This window comes from Xenopus tropicalis, chromosome 6 (assembly GCF_000004195.4).
Source record: "Xenopus tropicalis strain Nigerian chromosome 6, UCB_Xtro_10.0, whole genome shotgun sequence".
Taxonomy (NCBI): domain Eukaryota; kingdom Metazoa; phylum Chordata; class Amphibia; order Anura; family Pipidae; genus Xenopus; species Xenopus tropicalis.
Genome location: NC_030682.2, coordinates 105,049,663 through 105,073,782, shown reverse-complemented (window position 1 = coordinate 105,073,782; position 24,120 = coordinate 105,049,663). Strand labels below are relative to the sequence as shown.

The window sequence follows — 24,120 nt, the reverse complement described above, 5'->3', positions numbered from 1 at the left end:
ATCCGGGCTCCCTGTATCCTGAGAAACACGGAAGAGTCTTCCCCATCCATAGAGGGAGCTTCCCATTCCCAGGGCCGCTCTGTGCTTCCCTTCTTCTTGTTTGGGATATACGGGCACTACAGCTCTTGTTTGGGATATACGGGCACTACAGCTCTTGTTTGGGATATACGGGCACTACAGCTCTTGCCATTTCACCCCTGTGTCAGCCTTTAGACGCGCCGGTTCCGACGACTATTGTTTATGTTTCCTGACCGAGAGCCGAATCTCCTCCGGGCCCGGTTCTGAGACACATGTACTAATGGATTCCAGGCCCGGATACCAGCGAGGGAGCAGTAACCATCTCGCCTACGGGGGCTCGGCCTCCAACTCCCCGGCTCTCACTGGTGCCCAAGCGGCCCGCAGGCGGAAGCAGCCGCCCCGACCGGCGGACTTTAAGTTACAGGTTATTATCATCGGGTCCCGGGGCGTCGGCAAGACCAGTCTCATGGAGAGATTCACAGACGACACCTTCTGCGAGGCGTGTAAATCCACAGTGGGTAAGCACGGGTGGGGGGCACTGCCATCCTTATCTCTTTCACATTTACTGCCTCTCTAAAAGCAACGTGGGGCCCTCCAGCTTTTATTTATCGCTCTTATTGTCCCCATACAGGGCGCTGGGAGTTACTATTCACTCGGTGCTATTTGCTAGCTGGCACACAGTGAGAGAGACTTAATGGTCAGGGACAAGAATAGCAATGTTTATTTACTCTGTATTACTATGTATATATCCAGAAACCCATTATCCAGAAAGTTCTGAATTACTGAAAGGCCATCTCCCATAGACTCCATTATAAGCAAATAATTCTAGTTTTTAAAGATTTTTTCCTTTTTCTCTAATAAAAACAGTACCTTGTACTTGATCCCAACTAAGATATAATTAACCCTTATTGGAGGCAGAACAATCCTATTGTGTTTAAATTATGTTTAAATGAATTTTTAGTAGACTAAAGTTATGGAGATCCAAATTACAGAAAGACCCCTTATCTGGAAAGCCCCAGGTCCAGAGCATTCTGGATAATAGGACCTGTACCTGTATTCACAATGCAGTTGTATAGCTGTGAAATGTTGGAACTAAACACATTATCCATAACCTGTGCATGTGAAGGCTGATGGTATAGAGGGCATTTTGTTGGCATCTGGCTGATACAGGTCCACCTGTCACCACTCATAGTTATTTTTAATAAAGTGCCCTGGCCAATGCACACAGAGTGCTTACAGGCCTCCATAAATCCCTCTGGGGCAGGGGGTGGTGCTGTGATATTTACATTCCCACTTATTATTTAGTGTATAGTGTTACATTAATAGTGATAAAAATGACAGCGGGATAGGTAGGTGCCTATTTATCCAAGCTGAGCCCTGTGGGTCCCCCTATGATAGGAGACGGTGCTTCTGTGAGAGGTCAATACACAGCTGCCATCTTGCTCCCCTGCCCTTGTGTTTCTACATTTCATCTGTCACTCAGCAAGATTCCAACAGGGAGGGAAAGAAACATGGCAAATATAGCATGGCCGAGTATTGTGTAATGGGCAGAACTGTAAGACATGTGGCCCTTCAGTTGTTATTGCAGTACAACTGACCGTGTTCCACTAGTGCCAGCCTGCGGGAGGAGGGCTGCACAATCCTTGGTGGTGCCCACATGCTTTTGTTTAGTGTTTATTTCTGTCTTGTATTTTGCTCTTACTTTGTTGCTGGTAATCGTGTTGGCTCATTCTTATTTTCATGGTTTTAAAGTTTTGTTTGTTTGTTTTTTAAAAAAAAACACAACTAAACTCTTTTGCACTTAAACCATGAATGCCAAGTGATTTATTAAAACAGCCTTTTTTTAAAAAAAAAAAAAAAGCACAAATGGAAAAAATGCAGGAAAGACACGAAAAAGTTAAATTTTTCACACTTTTTAACAAATCGAGCGTCAGAAAAATCAGAAAATCTCTTAACACCACAAAGCAAAAGAATATCTAAAAAAAAGCTAGTCAGGAAGGAACCCCCCCCCCCCCGTGAGGTCAATTGAGATAGCTTCAGATGGGGCTGGTTAGGTTTTACTTGGGCATAACGTTAAACTTAAATTTAAAACTAATTTTTTCAACCTAAACTACTGTGGTATTTGTGTTACTATGTTTAGGGTTGGATGTACTTTTTGTACTTCTAATCATTTTGTGTGGCATACCTAATTCATATTTTTCATTACTGGTGTAAAACATTTGGCTGGCAATTTTTTTTTTTTTTTTTAATTGTTTTTCTGTTTTTACATGTCAGTTTAGCTGTTATAAGTTTCTGGTACTATACTATTGCAGCCCTATAGAGAAACTGGTGAAAAAGTAAAAGTTGTACCGCACCTTTAAAGGGTTAGTGAAACATTCCAGGTTTTAACAGGATGCTGCCATCTTCTACTAATATGTCCCCCTCCTCCCCTGATCACCCCTTCATAACCTGTGTTGCTCTCTGACATGGCTTGAAGTAGAACAGCTTTGTGAGTAAATAATAATATGTTTATATATACATGTTAACTGTTCTGTCTTTTGTACTCCTCTATTCTGTTAAGCGCTGTGTAAATTGATGGCGCTATATAAATAATAATGAGTGACGCTGTGCTTGAGGGCGGGGCAATGTTCTGATATTGTTAGATAGCAAAAAAGGTTTTTAAACTGTGAGCTGGGGAGGCAGGGGGCACATCCATTAGAAAGAATATTAGAGCTAGGGTTTACATAGGCATAAGTTATTAATGTGTTTTTCTTGCACCAATTTGGAGCTTAGGCAAGGGGCAGGCATTGTCAGGAGATTTTTGGTGCCCATGGTAGTACATATTACTGCAGGCAACACATCTCCTAGTGTTCCAGTGCCCTAAGGCTAAGGGCACACCAGGCTGTTTTGTGCACCTGCTGAGAAAAAGTTGATTCAAGCCAATCTGCTCCCACTCCTAGCTGTAAGTGCACTAGCAGGCACCGCTTACGCCTGTATGCTCAGACAGTAGATTTTGGCACAAAGGTATCCATTTTTGGGCCAAAATCAGTGCGGTGTGCCATTAGCCTAAACACCCTGAATGTATAGCTGACAACGTTTTGAAACTCCCACCAGGTTATTCTCATCGCCAGATAGTTTTTTGCTGAATGCTGTTGGCTCATAAAACAAAAAATAAAAAAGTGCAATGGCTTAGAAAGACCTCTACTGCCTGCAGGTTTTCCTCACATATACACATTTTAATTTGAGACACTTTTGAGACAGATGTATTAGTAGATTTTTAGGGACAATATGTTATCTATTAAACCAGCTACTTCATTTGTTGGAACCAACATGCAAACACATGACTTTATGACGGGTCTGTTTGTAACATTATATTGTTACATAGCTATCTGAGGTACTGATAGGAACGCCTAAATTCATTTCCTCTGCTGTGCAGTTGCTTCCCTGCTCACACATTCTACACTCACTGATGGATTTTAAGAAGTTTAAATGATATTGTTTCCAATGGTTCCTCTTCTAAAATAAAATATTTCTGTTCATTATCTTTGCTAAGGCAGAGCTTTCTTTAAACCTCTCATTTGGCAAATCTGAATGTGTAAGTGTTTGTGGGTTAAGCACCTGCTCGAGCAACTCTCAGATAAGCCAGGAAGGCTGAAAGGTTGTCTGCACTCTTTGCTTCTAGAGGCCAGTAAGCAAATGTAGAAATAAATCAGAATATCAGGCAAAACCTGTAACTTAAGTTGCTATTATACTCTGTGTGTATGTTTAATCTTTGCTGTAGAAAATCTCCTGTTTATCTTGTTAAGTCTGCTGCTGGCTTTCTTTCCTCATACAATAGAACTGTTCTACTGTGTTAAGTGCTGTTGGTCCTTTATTTTAAATATAGCTCCACCCGAATGACATGATGCATGATATGACTGCCATATGGCTCTGTTGCTATTGCTCACTTTCTATAGGTTTGCCCATATTTCATAACATAAGTTCCCAGGAATTCCAAATGGTAAATCAGAAGCCCATGTTCTCAATTCACCCCAGCCACTGCCATCTCTAGTAGGCACGCTCCCTTTTTAGATCCACAATTGTGACTTTAGAGAAGGGAAGCAGTGGTTCACAAAGAAAAAACACACAATCCTAGCTAATAACCAATGAGGCATTGAAGAACAATGTGACACCCGCCTTGATATTAACTTTTGTGCACATATCCATTACTTAGGAGATGTTGTTGTTCTTGGAACTGTTGAAAATAATTTCTATAAAGGCTTATTTATAAAATAATGATTTTAAATTTCTGTAGAAGTTTATTTTTAATATAATTAAAGAACAAGGAAAGGGTTAATCAGTGGGGGGTGGCAACTTGTTAGGCACCCCCCCAAATATTATTAAAGCTTACCTCAGACTCCTGAAAAACATGCCAGTTCAGTGTGGTATTCTAGACAGCACCATGCCGCCAACATCTTTCCTATCTCTGGATCTTTGCTGTAGCCCTGGGATGGGCACATATGCAGTACAGCAAAAACTAAAGGGAACTCAAAGTTCTGATTTTTTTTTTTTGCTCATGCACCCAAACCAACTGCAAGGGATCCCTTGGAATGGCAAGAATATGGCGGAGCAGCACTCACTAGAATAGTACCCCATTTTCAGTGCCACCTGGGGTATGATGTAATTGCCCCTCCCCCCATAATCAGCCTTTTCCTTCTCCTTTAATGCCACATACTGAATTGACTATACAAATGCTACCTGTACCTTGCTTTACTTTATTATATATGTTTGATATGATTCTTACATGTTTTCTCATTTTAGGTGTTGATTTTAAAATCAAAACTGTAGAACTAAGAGGGAAGAAAATTAGGTTACAGATTTGGTAAGTAAGACAACGCTTAATGATTCTGCTACCATAATATCATGTATTTCTACTGTGTAATTAATCTTCTAACTAGTATTTTATACAGCAGTTTGTGGTGTATGAGCACTCATTTGTCACTAGGGCTTCTGTCTGCAGAACACATTCTACCTTAGCATTCATCATTCAATAACCATCACTCCCATTTATCGCTGTCTTCCTGCACTATACTCCTCTCTTTCCTCTAAAATTCAGGAAGAATGATTTTTTTATGTGTGTATATAGGCTGCTAAGTATTCAGAGAGTGCCTTCTGCAAAGAGTGTTTTCAAGTTAAGACTTATGGGAAGGGGTTTAAGAGGAAACAATGTAATACCACTTGTGCATTGTTTACCTCTGTTATAACATTCCAGTGTGCTTTTGCACAGCTCATTTAGTGTGCAAAGGGGGCAGGCCATACAGAAGTATGAGCAGTTCTGAGACAAGATAATGGGGCAACAGTCCTCTCTGTCTAAAGTGTGCAGTACTTCTGGGAAAGAATGACTTGACCCCAAATCCAGTGATTTATCCACTGATTTATTTTACTTTTTTTTCTCTACATTCATACCTTTGTAGCATTATGTTTATATTTGTCTCCTTTAACTCTACATTCTTTATATTTCTGCATTTTCAAAAAATGTTTTTACAAGGATAGTCTTATTAATATAAGCTATTATGGTGAAGACCGCAGATTACCAGGATATTTAGTCTTCTTTTATTATGTTTGTTTTTTTCTGTTCTACAGTTTTCAGGCTAGAAATGTAATCTGGTGGGAATATTTACCCTAGAAACCATGAAATTAAGGTGTGAGATTAATAGTAGAGGGCCTAGAAAAGAAAAAACAAGGGCCATTAATAATAAAAAAAACTGAAGCATCACAGTCTGCTCAGTGACTGACAACCAGACAGCATTTTTATCTGCAAGAGGAAACCGGAAAATAGAAAGGTTTAATAATTCAAAAACCATACAAGAAATAAAGACCAATTGAAAAGTAGTAAAGTAATAATTCCATCTAGGTAATTTTATATAAAAAGTTTATGTAACAGAAAACTTCAACTTTAATGTGCATTTCTCTGCATGGATTTCTTCTCTTAATCAATTAGCTGTCTCAGATGAAGTGGATATTGAAAACCTGCACTGATTCTATTCTGTCATACCAGATTTTAATTATCCTTTTCTAATTAAACTGTGTGACTAGCCTGGACTAGCCTGGAGCATATAACTAACATATCTATTAACATTGGGAGTGTAGTGAGCCCCATTTTATGCAGTCTGGAGTCATTGACGTGGCCAAATGTCAGTAAGTCGTACAACGAAAGAGAAAATCTTTTTTTTGTGTGTAGGGTGTGCTCCCAAAACCTTATTTCTGTGCAGTAACCTATAGCCTGTCCCATATGTGAAATGTGCACAACTTTGTATAAAACCATTTGATATTAATAGACCTAAGTACATATTGTAGGTCTGTTTCATTCATCTGCAGTTGATGAATAAAGTAAATATAATGTTCCTTCATTTATATACATTTTTAATGTATGTCTTAAAATGCTGTACAATGCCTTAAAATTCTGAAATGGATAGACTTAGGGGCTGATTTATCAAAGTCTGAATTTCGGACTTCAAATTACGAGTGGGAAGAAATCGTATTAGATGCGAAAATTTCAGATCGCTTCGTGGTTGTACGAAAATATTGTGGTACGATCCAAAAGTTCCGAAATTTTCATATCCAAACGATCATAAAAGGCGCAAAACCTTTCTGATCTTTGAACCTGCAATGCATGATTTTGGAAGCCTCCCATAGGACTCAATGGCAGCTCCAACCTGGCCAAAGGATAGTCACGAAACGAAAATTACGAACTCATTGTGACAATTCGATTTTGTCGCACAAATTGTTGCAAAGTATGAAAAAGTTGCAGAAATTAACGAAACAAATCACAGATAATAAGCGCAGTTCTAAAACTTAGGCAAAATACTATTTTTTTGTAATCGTACCCAATCGTACATTGATAAATGTGCTCCTTATTGTAGAAGCACACATGCCTGGCTGAAAATAGAGCACAGAGTATCTATATAGTAACTGGGTAAACTAGTCATGCCACTTGCTGGGATCCTTTACCAAGTGCCAGAGTAGAGTTTTTGTTTTTTTATAATTTTGAGAACTTCTTTACAGGCCTCAATGATGAATGAGACTTTTGTTATTTAAATATAGAATGATAGTAATGTATGTATTAGCAGAAAGCCTTGAAGCAACTTAAGCTGGCCATACACGCACCGATAATATTGGTGCGTGTATGGCAAGTCGGCGAGTCGACTGATATCGCAGGAGGCTGCTGATATCGGTCGACTCGCCGATCGGCCAGGTTAAAAGATTTTGATCAGGTGCCATAGAAGGCGCCTGATCAAAATCTGCCTTCAGGGCTGAATCGGCAGAAGGAGGTAGAAATCCTATTGTTTCTACCTCCTTATCTGCCGTCTCAGCCCTGAACGGTTAGTGGCCGATTGGACGATCGGATCGGGATCGGAAATCACCACGTGTGTGGCCACCTTTATACATATTCTAAAATCTCTTTTTTTTACAGTATAATTAATTAGGTCATAGGAAATGCACATCTCCTTTACTGATTAGTTTACTAAAAACATGAGGTCCCGTGCCCACACAAACAATAGAACAGAGTTCCACCTGCCTTCAACACTTTCCCATGGCAGAGTGGGTACAGACTCGTTGAAAGGAACAAGCTCTGTTTCCACATGCAGTTCCTTGTGGTGGAGAGACCTTATTCATAGTGCAACTTAAATTGACCCAATTCTTTTATTTCTGCCCTCACAACAAAATCAGTTAAAGAGTTCCTCCATCCAAGAACTGTAATTGAAATTTCTGTTAAAAACTTTATTTGTTTACAATTTCAGCACTCTTGGTTCAGACAACAGTGTTGTAAGCCAGCTGTTAAGCACTCTTTATAAAAATACTAGGGGAGGGCAGACTCTTGTTGTATTGTTTTGATATTCTGACACTTTGAAATTATTGGAAATTTTTCATGAATGTATGTTGGAAAGTTGCTTAGAATTTCCCTTTCCTTCATTATGCAAATTGAGGTTGAGGAATATGAGCCTTGACCAAAGCTGCAGTTTTATTAATTTCCATGCCACAATTGTTCAGCATGATGCACATTCAGATCAGATGGTATGAACTTAAACCTTCTAATGCCATTAGAATTACATGGTCCATTTTCTGATCAACTAGCTGTAATCTGAAAGACAAAACAAAGTGAGTATAAAGGCTCAATTGCCTATGTATGTGTTTAATGGCTTGACATGGTTTTTCATTACTTTGCTGTCAGTCATCTAAGAAGTCTGCCATAAAGCAATTCCCTTCTAGGAAATATGTTAAGAAAAGTTAAAAGGGTTTTTTTTTTAAGAGGTACAGGTATAGGACCCGTTATCCAGAATGCTCGGGACCAAGGGTATTCCGGATAAGGGGTCTTTCCGTAATTTAGATCTCCATACCTTAAGTCTACTAAAAAATCAATAAAACATTAATTAAACACAATAGGATTGTTTTGCATCCAGTAAGGATTGATTATATCTTAGTTGGGATCAATTACAAGGTACTGTTTTATTATTACAGAGAAAAAGGAAATCAGTTTTAAAATTCTGAATTATTTGGTTAAAATGGAGTCTATGGGAGACGGGCTTTCCGTAATTCGGAGCTTTCTGGATAACGGGTTTCCGGATAAGGGGTCCAATACCTGTACAACGGAAAAAAAGAAGGGACTTTCCAAGTTTATGCAGGCAAAATTAAAACATTCCTCTGAGAGAAAAACACTAAAAGAATATAAATTGAATAAGTGGAAAGGGAACGTAAAGAAGAAAATGAAGGGCCCTTTGTCACATCAAGATGTAAAGAAAATTATAGAATAATCTGTCGCACTCGTAAACCTGACATATACACTTATATTAAATAAAGTGGAAAAGTAGGTAATGGAATATCGTAGTGGTAGTAATTTGTGTTTATGTGGTTCCCTCTTCCCAATGATTCTAGCTAATCCCAACCAAAACAGTGCATTTATCTAGCACAATTTTTTCCATTTTCACGTTTTTGCTTAGACTTGACTTGTTGGATAGGTAGGTAGTAAAAGGGCTAGCAGTTGCTTAATTATGGCAGAGGGGTTTAGTAGTGTAATTTGGTTTAAGCAAACCAGACCTACTGTAAACCCATTTTGGTGGGATTTGTGCAAAATGATGAGCTTTACAGGCCAGTTGTGCAGCCTTAAGTATTTGAGTACTCCCTGGCCTGATATTTTCTTGGGAACAGGCTCAGACCGGCAATCTTTGGATTCTGCCAAATACCAGAGGGGCTGCTGTAAAATGCCATAGACAATGACAGTTTATTTGGCTGGTAGAGGGATGTTTAGGCCTCTGTTTACTTGAAATACTAGGGCCTATTTTTAATCCCAACCCATGGGGATGTAAATAGTTCCATGAGAGAAATGTGGAGGCTCAGCCTTGTTTTTTATATATTGCTGCTCTTAAATATATTACATTTTAATGTCTATGAAGATTTTCATTCATCCAGGTCATGATATACAGTATCTAGTAGAATTAAGTCTAAAACAACTGGACTTTTCTGAGTTTTTCTTGAAAACGTTTCACCACTCATCCGAGTGGCTTCTTCAGTTCAAATGACTGGTAGGGAATTCCCCGGTATTTAAACTCTTGATGGTAGTAGAGTCACAGACATCCAATCACAATGGTTCCATTGAACTTGTTCAGTTAGGTGTTAGCTGAAACTGACAGGTGTAAGAAGGTATGATCCAATCACAATGGTACCAAGATTCTCATTGATGAAGGTGTTAATCCTTCAAAGTACATGACTGGAAGTGTGAACTGTTGTGAAACTGCCGGGGTAAGGATGTCAACGCGCCATTGTATGTTGGTGACAAGCGGTGTCTCAGGCCCCCTCCAGAATGGGCAGCAGGCTTAATTTTGCATTAAAGGCATTATTAATTTATGCTTGTGTGTGCTCTATTTTATTTTATTTAAATTCTAATTTCTCCCACTTCAACAAAATAGATAAACAAGTGTAAAAAATAACTTTGGTGGAGGTCTCTCAGAGACAAAAACAAATCAAATCCGTTGTACAAATCTCAAATCAAACCGGTGTTACATTAGAGGTACCCATATCACCTGAACAAAGCACACATTGGTAATGGATAGAAGCAGTCACTTTATTAGGAATAATAAGGTAATAGGACTGGTTTCTGGACATTACTGCTTTTATATAGATGTGGTCTTTGAAGTGTATACTACTAGTGGTAGTCTAGCACAGTGATTCCCAACCAGTGGCTCGCAAGCAACATATTGCTCTCAGTGGCCTTAAAGGGGAATTAAAGGCTAAGTCACTTGGGGGTGCCAAAATGTTAGGCACCCCCAAGTGACTTAGATCGCTTACCTTGTACCCTGGACTGGTGCCCCTGTTAGGAGAAAAAAGCACCAGTCCAGGGTACTTGTAGTGAGCGCTTCCTCTTTCTTTTTTCTTCTGCCGGCGAAATCCTTCAGCCGGCGCATGCGAAAAGGAATGAGGAAGCGCTCACTGCTACCCCGGGCTGGTGCTGTTCTCTCCGTACAGGGGCACCAGCCCGGGGTAAAAGGTAAGCGATCTAAGTCACTTGGGGGTGCCTAACATTTTGGCACCCCCAAGTGACTTAGCTTTTTCTTCTCCTTTAAAGCAGGTACTTATTTTTGAATTTCTGGCTTAGTCAAGTTTTGGTTGCATTAAAACAGCTGTAATGGTAAACTGAACCTCTGCTGCCAATCCATATAGGGGGTAGCAAATAGCCAATAACAGCGCACTTAAAAGAGCAGAAAGGACTATTCTTTATATTTATGTTATAAGCAGAATTGTGTATGCCAATGTATGATTGGCCTGGGGAGTATGGAACAGGATGTGCAAAAAACAAATAAGAGAAATAGATTGCAAACCTAAACTGTGCTCTTTATTAATGGCTGACCCTGTATATGCAGCTTTCTAGGCATGCTTGATATTGCCTTCTTTCTTAAAATGCCTTTTTCATAGTTTGCCAGCACCTAACATATAACATTGTGTACACATCTGAATGTTTGTCTGCACAGTTTTCCCATTCATTAACTCTTCTTGTCTATCCATTCACTATTTGTTTTTTTCTTTTAATCTCACCATGTGGTTGTTGTGCTACCAACTGACTTAACTGGCGCTAATTCAGTGGCTTCATCGGCCAGCTCTTGCTTGATTGTATGTGGCATGTCTTGGTCCCTCATCTCCTCCAGTGTCCATGTCTGGAATGCTGTGCCACATAACTGGCTAACATCACTTAGGAGCAGACATTCAGCTGAGAATCAGGTAAACTGTTGCGCGTTTCATTTTGTAACCTCTACTGCATGTAGAATGTACCCTTTTTAATTGCAGTTATGCTTTATTAACATTACACTATGCATGGTTTCCCAAAGTTTTACAGAAACATATTCCCGTGCAACTTAATGTGAAATTGCTCAGAGTTCACTTTGGACTAATGTTGCATTTTGTGTTCCAGTAGATTCTACACTGCTTATATTATGAATGTATTTGCAAGCAGCCCCTGCGATTCTGTTCAGATGGCAGGCTAGATAGGACAAACGTTTATATTACTGATGCAGGAAGCATATTCTGATGCTTCTCTGCTCAGTTCTATTGCATAACATGACTGATGCAATAGAACAGAGTAGAAAAGCATCAGAAGACGCTTTCTGCGGCAGCAATACAAACTTTTACTGTTATGTGACCCCCTTAAACACTACACATGTGAAAGAATCTGAATATGCCATATAAAATCCTTCATTTGCATGCTGTTTTGATCATTAGGGGCAGATTTACCAAATTGTGATATTTGAGCTCCCCACGGGAAAAACTCACCCACTTTCTATTAATTACTATGGGATTTTTAGAAGCATCTATATCAATGGGTGGACGTTAGAGTTCACCATTTGTTAAATACCCTTAGGAATGAATATAAAGTGGGTGAATTTTTCTGTGGTAAGCTCTAATCTCACATTTTAATAAATATGCCCTTTAGTATCTGTTTAGAGGCATGATGTATAGCTGCTTGGTAGCTGGTGAAGTTTGCAACATGTTTCTATACTAGTTACTAATCAGCCATGCCGCATGTGCTTTATTCGAAATGGATTAGTTACTGCCACACGTAGCTAGATTCCATTTTCCTACAGAGGTTTCCTGTACTTTAATATGTAGTCTGTGTGTCATGCCCCATAGTAAAAGAAACCTGTATTTAGTGACTGCTACAGTTTATCATCTCGTTCCTGAGCACATACAGTCTGCAGCATGTTTTTAAAGCTCTGATGAATTATTCTTTATAAGAATTTCTTGTGCGGTCTGGTTTAAATGAGTGAGCTGGCAACATATGGTATTCGTAGATCATCAGGGCTGCTAATTCTAAACTGGGGTGTGCTGGGGGCCTGGCTGTGTTTTTGCCTGAGGCTAACACACAAGCCAGTATTTAACAACTTTTGCAACATACATTCATTACAAATGTGAAATGGTTTTTAAGTTATTTGTATATATAATTGCTAATAGAAGTAATTAAGTAAGAAGTTTCTATTCTCTGCCCTGGTGGCCCTGGCATTTGAAACAACTAGGAGTTCAGCAAATGTTGCTTTCAATAGCAATTTCATTTACAAATAACTTTTAAAGCACAACTAAAATAATTTCATAAATTCATATTGGAATTATGTTTTCTTTTATTAGGCAAAAAAATATTTTGGGGTGTCATGTCCTTCAAGATGTAAAACATTAACTGAAAATATATTAAAAAGAAATAATTATATATTGCAGATGGGCATAACATAACATTTTCCCCAGTTATAATTTGCCTTAAAGGGAAATTGCCTTTAGCCAAAGGTTACAGTGATGTTTGCTTTTCTATGTTGTATCTTCATCAGACAAGTAAAAGGTAACTACTACTTGGCTAGAAAACCCTTCAGCATGTCTGTAGTCATAGTGTTTTTCATTTGCATTCATATTCCTGATTTGCTGCTACCATGTGTGTAACACTTATCACATAATGTGTATGAAAATTGGCTTTTTTCTCTAGTAATATTCTTCAGAGAAGGTTAGGTGAGCCGTGGAATTGCCTACCCCCAAATGCTGCTGTGCTTTCCTAGTTACATCGGCTTAGGCTTATGTTATATTACAGCCATTCAATAAGTAGTTTCGCCATGTGCAATGAATTTTCTGTATAGTGCATGCAATTCAGAGAATATCTTTGTTTCCTTCTGTATTTTATTCAGATTCCTACATGTATACACAATTAGAATAAATATTCAGTCTGAACTTCTCTCACAGGTTTGCATTATTGTTTACTTAAAGAAAGAAGCGCCCAAAAAAGAGGAAAAGAAGCATCTAGAAGGCTTGTAGTATATTATATTTAATAGGATTATTTAAAAAGTCCAAAAGATTAAATTTTATCTACTGTTTATCTGTATTATCCCCTTCTCAGCACCTATCCAGAGCCCTTATTGTGGACAATGGGTGCTGAAAACAACCCTTTTTTTTCCAAGAAAAAAAAAAAATTACTGCTCTTAATGGGTTTTGTTAGCTTCACTGTAAACTTGATCAGCAGTTATTTCCCTCTCTGTAATGAACATGCATATCTTCTGGTTACCTATTTCTATAGTAACACACATCTTTAAGCACATTTTATTTTTACTCTTGGTTTAATCAAATGTGCATGTGTCTATTTAGAGCTTTCCACTGTGGTGGTATGCCAATATGTTCCTGTAAGAGTTTGCTTCTGCCATGCTCCATCATTGTGCAGGGGGGACTCATGTTTAAAATGCACATAAATGTTCCTTAATATTCTTCACTCCTTGATTTTTGATTTCTATATTTCTTTCACATAACTCATTTCCCTTAAGAGGGTGAACTTGAATAAAATATCCTTCCATAATTTTATTTCCACTATTCCTAGACCAATTCTCAATTTCTATGCATACTCCAGTACTCAAGCTGCTATGCCTTTCATTACATTTATCTTCCCATATCATTTCTTTTTCTTTATAGAGGGAAAAGAGAAACGGATAAAAAGAGGAAGAAGCATAATAAATGTTGTTATTGTATCTGTTATCACGTAATAAATCTGCTATGAACTCTTAATTAAAGCCATGTGGGAGTTGAGCTTTTTTTTTTTTTTTTTCCTTACTGAGACATTGCACTCCCACAGCATAGAGGATAAGCACAGAGGAGTTTTGTTTACCAAATCATCTTTAAAAGAGAGCCCCCCCCCCATGAGAAATTTCTACTAATATCAATGACCCCTCTTATTCAAAATCCTTATTACCTGTATGCCTAATTCATGGGGAATGTTAGAATACAGTATCACTTACAGTCATGGTCCAAATTGTTGGCACCCCAGAAATTTTTCCAGAAAATCAAGTATTTCTCACAGAAAAGTATTGCAGTAACACATGTTTTGCTATACACATGTTTATTCCCTTGTGTGTATTGGAACAAAACAAAAAAAAAAAGGAGGAAAAAAAGCAAACTGAACATAATGTCACACAAAACTCAAAATGGGCTGGACAAAATTATTGGCACCCTTTCAAAATTGTGGATAAATAAGATTGTTTCACACATGTGATGCTCCTTTAAACTTACCTGGGGCAAGTAACAGTTGTGGGCAATATAAAAATCACACCTGAATGCAGATAAAAAGGAGAGAAGTTCACTTAGTCTTTGCATTGTGTGTCTGTGTGTGCCACACTAAGCATGGACAACAGAAAGAGGAGAAGAGAACTGTCTGAGGACTTGAGAACCAAAATTATGGAAAAATATCAACACTCTCAAGGTTACAAGTCCATCTCCAGAGATCTGGATTTGCCTTTGTCCACAGTTCGCAACATTATCAAGGAGTTTGCAACCCATGGCACTGTAGCTAATCTTCCTGGGGGTGGACAGAAGAGAAAAATTGATGAAAGGTTGCAATGCAGGATAGTCTGGATGGTGGATTAGCAGCCCCAAACAAGTTCCAAAGAAATTCAAGCTGTCCTGCAGGCTCAGGGAGCATCAGTGTCAGCGCGAACTATCCGTCGACATTTAAATGAAATGAAACGCTATGGCAGGAGACCCAGGAGGACCCCACTGCTGACATAAAAGAGCAAGATTACAGTTTGCCAAAATGTACTTGAGTAAGCCACAATCCTTCTGGGAAAACGCCTTGTGGACAGAGACCAAGATAGAGCTTTTTGGTAAAGCACATCATTCTACTGTTTATTGAAAAAACGGAATGAGGCCTACAAAGAAAAGAACACAGTACCTACAGTGAAATATGGTGGAGGTTCAATGATGTTTTGGGGTTGTTTTGCTGCCTCTGGCACTGCGTGCCTTGAATGTGTGCAAGGCATCATGAAATCTGAGGATTACCAAAGGATTTTGGGTTGCACTGTAGAGCCCAGTGTGAGAAAGCTGGGTTTGCGTCCGAGATCTTGGGTCTTCCAGCAGGACAATGACCCCAAACATATGTCAAAAAGCACCCAGAAATTGATGGCAACAAAGCGCTGGAGAGTTCTGAAGTGGCCAGCAATGAGTCCAGATCTAAATCCCATTGAACAGCTGTTGGGAAAAGGTGCCCTTCCAACAAGAGAGACCTGGAGCAGTTTGCAAAGGAAGAGTGGTCCAAAATTCCAGTTGAGAGGTGTAAAAAGCTTATTGATGGTTATAGGAAGCAACGGATTTCAGTTATTTTTTCCAAAGGTTGTGCAACCAAATATTACTTTAAGGGTGCCAATAATTTTGTCCAGCCCATTTTTGGAGTTTTGTGTGACATTATGTCCAATTTGCTTTTTTTCCTCCCTTTTTTGTTCTGTTCCAATAGGGAATAAACATGTGTATAGCAAAACATGTGTTACTGCAATACTTTTCTGTGAGAAATACATGATTTTCTGGAAAAATTTCTGGGGTGCCAACAATTTGGGCCATGACTGTATAAATGTATACCTGTCTTTATATCTTGCTAAAGTGTCTGTTATTGAATCTATGAAAAGGAGTTTAACATATTAGATGTGTTGGGAAAGTGATACATTATAGGTATTTTCAGACAATCTTTATAGATATTGAATCTACATTAAGTGATCGTTCTCTTATATATCCATGTTCAAGGTGCCTTGAAACACACATGTTACTATTAAATCAGCTAAGGGATATGAAGGAGATAATAATATTGATAAGATGTTTTAAATTTTTAAATAGATATGTTGAATTTAAAATTCATGTCTTTAAAGCCCCCACCTACCCGTTTCTAACCAGTAGCCCTCTAGGCTTCCAGAGTCTCCTACTGCTTCCGGAAATGCAGAGATTGACCATCAGTCTGGCAGCCAACCTATTGGCCACTTCACATCTGCCCAGACTCCCTAGCCATGATTACCAACCTAGAACATAAGTACTCAAAGACAGAATCATGTCAGCATCCAGTGCGCATGCTTCTGCTTAGTGATCATGATCTGGCCACTAGATGAGACACAGGCAAATATGAGCCAGCCACTTGTTATTAATAATAAAAATATGTGTTTGGTAATTATGACATTAATGCCTAGGCATCAGACAATGATGTCCTGTCTTCTGGTGCCTGGCAAGATGTTCTAGTCTGTCTGTGCTCGCAACAATCCAGCCATTGTGAAAAGTCATTTCTGTAGGTGTAAGGCTGAATGCAGTAAACTCATACACTGTACTGCTTGGAAAGATAGGGGACTAATATGCTGCTGTTCCCTGCTTCTGTTTCATAGGGACACAGCTGGCCAAGAACGATTTAACAGTATAACCTCGGCCTACTACAGGAGTGCCAAGGGAATCATATTAGTCTATGATATCACAAAGAAAGAGACATTTGAAGATTTACCAAAGTGGATGAAAATGATTGATAAGGTAAGAATAAGGAGGCATGGATGTATTTTCCTTAATTTGTTGTACAGGAATAGGACCCATTATCCAAAATGCTCGGGACCAAGGGTATTCCGGATAAGGGGTCTTTCCGTAATTTGGATCTCCATACCTTAAGTCTACTAAAAAATTAATAAAACATTAATTAAACCCAATAGGATTGTTTTGCATCCAATAAGGATTATTTATATCTTAGTTGGGATCAATTACAAGGTACTGTTTTATTTCTACATAAAAAAAGGAAATCAGTTTTAAAATTCTGAATTATTTGCTTATAATGGAGTCTATGGGAGATGGGCTTTCCGTAATTCGGAGCTTTCTGGATAACGGGTTTCCGGATAAGGGGTCCGATACCTGTATTGGTTTTCATTTAAAGGGGACGTGTCACCCAGACATAAAAAGCTGTATAATAAAATACCTTTTCAAATTAAACATTAAACCCAAATTCCTTTTTTTATTAACACATCCATACCCATCATAAAGGCATTTAAAATCCCAACTGTCAATCTTATATTGCCTGCCCAGGCAGTTAATTACTTTCACTTTCTATTCAGTACTTCCTAGATGTCACTGCACTCCTCACATTTCCCCTCCCTCCTCACCATCTTATTGAGTATCCAGTGCATAAGCATGAGCATCAGCTCCCCCATTCTGGCACACAAGCACGATTTTGGCATGATGCAAAGCTTTTTTTAATAACAATGTTTGCATGCTGTGATTTAAAATCCAAGAGTAAAGGACAAAAAATTTAAATAATTTATCTGTTGTAAGCAAAGTTGATTTTTCATGAAAGCAGAAAACAATTTGGAATTATTTCTTAGGGTGACAGGTCCCCTTTAAATTAATAATTTTGGAAAATGGAAAAAACATGTTGTTTTATATGTTTGCTTTGCCCAATTATCAGGGTAGTGTGTTGGGGTTTTGTTGTTGTTTATTAAGCATTTTTATATTCCTAGCTTGGAGGCATAGACACAAGTTTTCTTCTAAACAGAGCCTCCTGCAGGCCTAAAGTACACAAGGGCGGCCAGATATCCACATCTCTTAATTGGCATCCTGTTGGCTCCCTATCGCTTTTCACATGTTAATGTGGTTCGCAGGTTAAAAAAAAAAAAAAGTTTGGTGACCCCAATTTGGAGCAAATAGTTATAAATGGCCTAGCAGTTGTATTGATGTAGGCCTCAATAGAAAAGAATAGTTTCATGAATTATAGAAAAAAGCTAAACAAGCCTCTGCAAGCAATAGGAACTTTAGTAGTTAGACCTGCAAGTAGTAGACACACAGCTCATATTGTTAGGCATGTTTGTTATTTTGCCTTAACTCGTCAGAAACTCATCTTACATTGTGTCCCTGCAGTTAAAAAGCAAGCAATACAATGCAATAATGCTACAGTAATTTTGTTTTTCATTGTCAAGTATGCTTCAGAAGAAGCTGAACTGCTTTTGGTTGGAAATAAGTTGGACTGTGAAACTGACAGAGAAATTACAAGGCAACAGGGAGAAAAGGTAAAATTTTACATGTTTAGTATAAAGAAATTTATGATTCTCCCTTTATCAGTTATTAAAGGTGCTACCACCTTGTCCATTTTAATGGGGGGAGAGTTGTTTTTCTTTTGTTTCTATTTAGTTGGGGAACTATGCTTTAGAGCACAACACCGCCATTTTTATGCTGTTCTCTTAATGTCTTGTTTCTTAGTTTGCACAACAGATAACTGGGATGCGATTCTGTGAGGCAAGTGCCAAGGACAATTTTAATGTAGATGAAATCTTTTTGAAACTAGTTGATGACATATTAAAAAAGGTAAGTTTTATTGAAATGAAGGTGATGGTTTATAGTTTGGACCATAATATTCTGCATTTCATTTGAATTTAGGATCATTAGGACTCCAAGAACCATATAAGAGTTGCCAAACTGCAGAACAGTAAATCTGTTAACATAAAGCCCAAAATGCAAATTGCTTTAGAATACCACCGTCTGTTTCTATTAATTCCTGTGGTATTTTCATTTTCACCCATTTATAAATAAATTTATTAGAGATCCTATAGGAATAAATAGAAAGTGGGTGTTTTTTTTTCTGTGAAAAAAAACAGTAATAATACACGGGAGCACTTACCGCTCAATCAGTGTGCTGCACGCAGACCTACCCCCAGATGGATCCAGGATCCAGTATATGAGAAAAATGAAATAGCGGAGCACCACCAAAATAGGATTAAAAATTATCTTTTATTCCATGTTAGATAAAAACACAAGTACATCCCAGAGGACTTTAGCACGTGTTTTTTCTGTGGCAAGCTCTAATTTCACATTTTAGGGCAGTGGCACACGGGGAGATGTGTCGCCCGCGATAAATCTTTGTTACAGCGGGTGATTAACCTCCCCGTAATGCCATCCCACCAGCAAGAATCTAAATCGCTGGTGGGATGGCATATGTGACACTTAGGCATATGTGTTGCCTCGCAAGGAAACTTCAGGCGACTTCAGGAAACCGCAGCAACCCATATGCCATCCCACCTGCGAATTACATTCTTGCCAGCGGGATGGCATATAAAGCAGATTAGTCGCCTGCATTAGCGAAGATTTATCGCGGGCCACTAATCTCCGTGTGTGCCACTGCCCTTAATGAATCTGCCCCTAAGTACTGTAAGTTTTAACCATTTATCATAGACAAATTCTAAATGTGTATATAGCCCCCGCTTATTTTGATTAAGTAGTGTTTCACTTACTGGATGGGGGCTTGTGAGTAAAGGCAAATTTATGCCAAGGTATTGAAGTTTATATAGAATTTATAATTTGCAACAATGAATTAAGCTGAGAGAAAAGTTCCTTATTAAGATGGCTTTACACTATAAGATCCATTCATTTGTCGAGGTTGCATATCTTTCTCTGATATGCCCACCTGAGAGAGGCTATATTGTTCTAATGTGATCATTTGGATCTAGTTCAAAATGATTGCATTACAATGAAGGGGATATGAGCCATCGGAGCGCAGAAAGCATCAGTGCGCAGATGCCATCCTAAGTGCAACAGGAAAATCAAGCCTGCCCAATCGACATCTGGATGATTTTCTGCCAGATATTGGTCAGGTAGGCCTGTCGGAGGTAGATAAGCTGCCAGATTGGCCTTAAGGACCCGAATCAGCAACTTAAATCTGCCTGTGTATTTTTAGTACAAAGAAAACAGGCAGGGAACTGCTGTCACTATTGATGGCCTTCTTTCCTTGTATCTGATCAGAGTGCACAGAGAATTTATTGATCATAAACTCTTTTTTCCTAAATATAGATGCCCCTGGATCTTGTGCGGAGCGAACTGTCTAACAGCATCCTGTCTCTTCAACCAGAGCCTGAAGTTCCCCCAGAACTGCCTCCACCCAGGCCTCCTCTGCGTTGCTGTTGATTCTATTTCATGATTTCTGTGCTCCACACTTAGCAGAACAGTGACCGCCAGTCCCTGTGTCTTGCAATACAATCCTTATGAAGGCCCCACTTTGCACTTCTCTAGCAGATTGGGTAAAAGCAAATTTACCCAATCAGGAGTTGGAATTGATTTTGAAGACATAACTGCTCATCCTTGCTCACTGGAAGAGTACTTCAGAGTTTGCACAATACAGTGAATGTGTGTTGGAATAATACAATTTGCCCATTATCTGCAGTGGTTCCTGTAAAGCACATTAAAGCAGGCTCCACTAGCCGTGTAGTTGAATAGTCATTTCTGCTAAGGCCTGCCATGCTGCCAGGTATCAAATTTTGATAGCCTTTTTCTCTTTATTGTATTTAGACTTGTATATGGTGCTTTGCTAACTACAGTATATTATCATGTTGTTCAGATATTAAAGGCCTCTGAGGGCAATGCTTCCATAAACAGTATTATATTCAGTTTATTATATAATGCAAAATACTTTTCTTTTTTTTTTTTTTAATAGTGTATAAAATTACTGGATCTGCCATGAATATTAATGTTCCAGTAGTTTATTTTATTTTTAAGTATTATTTATTAACGTTGAATTTGTTTTAAGAGTATTTGTTATTTTCACTCCTGGAGATTTGTTTTGTCTATCAGAGTTACCTGTTGCACTCACCTAAGGTGTAAGGGTATATTGCAATTGCAAACTATGTCAATCAAAGTAGCATGCAGCTTGTAACCATACAGTAGTGTATGGCACAGCCTGCCCTATGAAATGTAGCTGAACATTACAAGATTAAAGGGACACGACTCCTACAGCACAACCTATTTGGTTATTAAGTTTTCTTACATTCACAGATAGACATGGAAACATTTCTATACCACTAGCATTTTGCAGAGAATTGGTTTTGTTAACATTTGAGAAGTTCATGAAATAGACTTTCCCATGCAAATTACTGAACTGTTTCATGTTTATAAGCCGTTTTTTTTGTTTGTTTTTATTCATAAAGAGGGAAATATACTGTATCCGGTTTGAACATTGCTTATGTTTTGTTTAAATTCCTTTAAATAGACTGAGAAATGTGAGAGCTTAGCCTACAGCGTGCAGGTCAGTTATTCTCAAGTTATATAAGTGAGAAATAGCCTTAGCTGTGCAGTAACCCTGGACAATAATAACGTCTTCAGATGGACTGTTACTTTTATCTATATCAGCTGAGGTAAGCATCATAGGAGCTTTTACTTATATTTGTAAATGAAAAATGTTGAGGAATGTTGTGTGCACCCAGTATTTTAGGACTTTATACGGCACTAACTACTCAAAGGAAACTTTTGGCACCCCCAGTGATTTCACCTTTCCTATTACTTTAAGGGTATTATGTTGAAATTGAATGTATGCTCTTTTAACATCAGTTTTGCTTTACTGGATGCCAGAAGAGCATACATCAGGTTTCTCTGCAATAATCAGCCTTCCTGGCTTTCAAGTGGTTCAGGCTCACTGCACAATGATATGAAGGAATGTGACCTATTAACTTGATTACATGTATAATAGATATATTTCTCAGAAATAACTAAAAAAAACCCCATTGCTGTTCCAAGTGGGTACGACAGAAACAGATGTATTGTCTCTCTTTTCACTTACTAATGTATGCTTTTAACTATGCCACATTTTATGGCGTGTCCTTTTTGGATGTTGGGTTTGGAAAAAAGCAGGGATAGGGAAGCTACACATGGCACCTACCGTTCTTTAACAATGGTGGTTTTTGCGATTTACATCTTTGATTTATCTCTTATTTTAAAAAGAAAACTGTATGATCCATAAAGGGTAAACCAGTGATAGAAATACATTTGGCTAAGTGTGTCTCTTGTGGATTTGGATTCTTATAGTCTTTCTAACTAATGAAGTGAAAATAAACCTTTTTTTTTTATTTATGAATGGTGTGTCTTAGCCCTTTTATTCCAGTTAAGAGATTTCAGAGTTACTCATTTGCCACCCTGTATGGCACTAAAATCCAGTTCTCACTGCCCTACAAAAGATTGAGTTCTCCAAATGCCATATGTACATGGGCTTGTGAGTAACTGCAGTTTACTGATCTCATTATGATTAGCAAAAGCAATATATGTCTGCTCTAAGATTACATTTCAGTTTACTAAACTGATTTTGACTACCATGGTTCTTCCTGAGAGGACAATGGTGACCAGGTTTGGACTGGTCTAAAGGCCTCATTTGACATAGCTGGTAAAAAAGTAACAATTTAGATGTTGGGGTCAATTTAAGGGATGCCATCAGGTAGGTGATGCCCCCATCCCACCAACATTTGAGGTTTAAGATGGATGACCAGAGCTTGTGCTTTCTTTCTTTGTTCAGTTTTTTTTTTTTTTGTTCCCACCACTATCTGATGAGCTACCCACTACCATTATGAACTAGAAGAGTCTATGGACATAAGGGAGATAAGGGAGAGCTCTTCACAGAGACTGAGCACAAACATCTTGATAATTACATGCTAATGGGTGTCTGGGTTTTTATATACAGATATCGTATTCAAACTGGTACATTTAGCATTTCAACATAAACTGTAGCCCTTGTAAGGAGCAGATTAAATTTTTCTTCAAGCTGTCTCTTGTAAGTCAGTGAGGCCTATCCGAGGGCAGTATCTTCCACATTACATGGCCTACCCTATTGCCCTTGCCCTCCCCAAAGGCAGGAAGCAGAATATTTAGCAGGAAATTGTAAATGATAAAACATATGCAGCAGGATTTTTTTTAATGTCGACATGCATTCCATTGTAGATTGGTTTAAGATTGGTACACGTGGTTAAATGTTAAATGTTAAACCCAGTCTGGCTAACATCTACGCATTTGTTTAGGTCTGATCATTTGTGAACAGAATCTGCTCATAGTTAAGCACATTACTAGACATATTGGTAAATCTTTTTGTTCTAATGCACATGTAAAAGTAATCAGGAGTTTCTATAGATAGTAAATTCACCATGTAATTTGCAAATTGGTCACTAGATGGCAGCAGCCCCTAAGGTTGGGTATATTTCATAGAAGGTTAAGCTTTTGGAACATATATAAGTGGGTCAGGAGAGAGTTCTGATTTCACATAAAGAATGGACAGCCGAGATGCCAGGAGCAGGTACTTCCCCAGTCGAGATGGAACAGGCTGATCATGTGTAGTAATAATAATAAGTGTAGACATAGGCTGAGAGAGGAGTATAGTGGAGAAAGTGATGCCGGTGGTGATAATAAAGACAAACAACCTGGAGGCTCAGGCTGCCAATATATTAAGGCCCCCTGCCCAGTAAATCTAGTCTTTTAAAGGGGTTGTTCACCTTCATGTGTACTTTTAGTATGTTATAGAATAGCCTATTCTAAACAACTTTTCACCCGGTCTGCATTTTTTATCTTCTTTCACTGACCCCAGCAGCTAAAACACTATTGCTCTGAAAGGCAACACCTTTATTGTTATTACATTTTATTACTTATATTTCTATTTAGAATCCCTTCTATTCATATTCCTATTTCTCTTCCCCCCCACCACCACTGCCTGGTTGCTAGGTTAAATTGGACCCTAGCAACCTAGATGCCTAATACCAAACTGGTGAGCTGCTCAACTTAAAGCTAAATAGTTCAAAAACTGCAAATAATAAAAATGAAGACCAATTGTAAATTGTCTCTGAACAGAATGCAAACTAAAAGTTAATTTGAAGGTGAACAACCCCTTTAAGATTTTATCACCCCAGACCAGAGCCCCTTTTAGTAGCAAAACTTTTACCTTCCCATAGCAAAAGACAAATGCACTGCAGCTTTGCCATCTTACCTTTCCCAGATGTCTTTCTTATAATCATGCATTGACAGCAGAGAAAAACTTTTTGATTCTTTTGAATTCTACAG

The 24,120-nt window shown here is 38.4% G+C and overlaps 1 protein-coding gene across 1 annotated transcript; it reads left to right on the top strand.

Moving 5' to 3' along the window:
* Window positions 1–22,159, top strand: rab12 (RAB12, member RAS oncogene family). The gene is made up of 6 exons (XM_002937475.5): window positions 1–536; window positions 4,798–4,858; window positions 16,677–16,815; window positions 18,243–18,332; window positions 18,523–18,627; window positions 20,107–22,159. Exons 1-6 carry the CDS (start codon window positions 299–301, stop codon window positions 20,218–20,220), a joined length of 747 nt encoding a protein of 248 aa, XP_002937521.2. The 5' UTR covers window positions 1–298; the 3' UTR covers window positions 20,221–22,159.
* The last annotated feature ends 1,961 nt before the right edge of the window (window positions 22,160–24,120 follow it).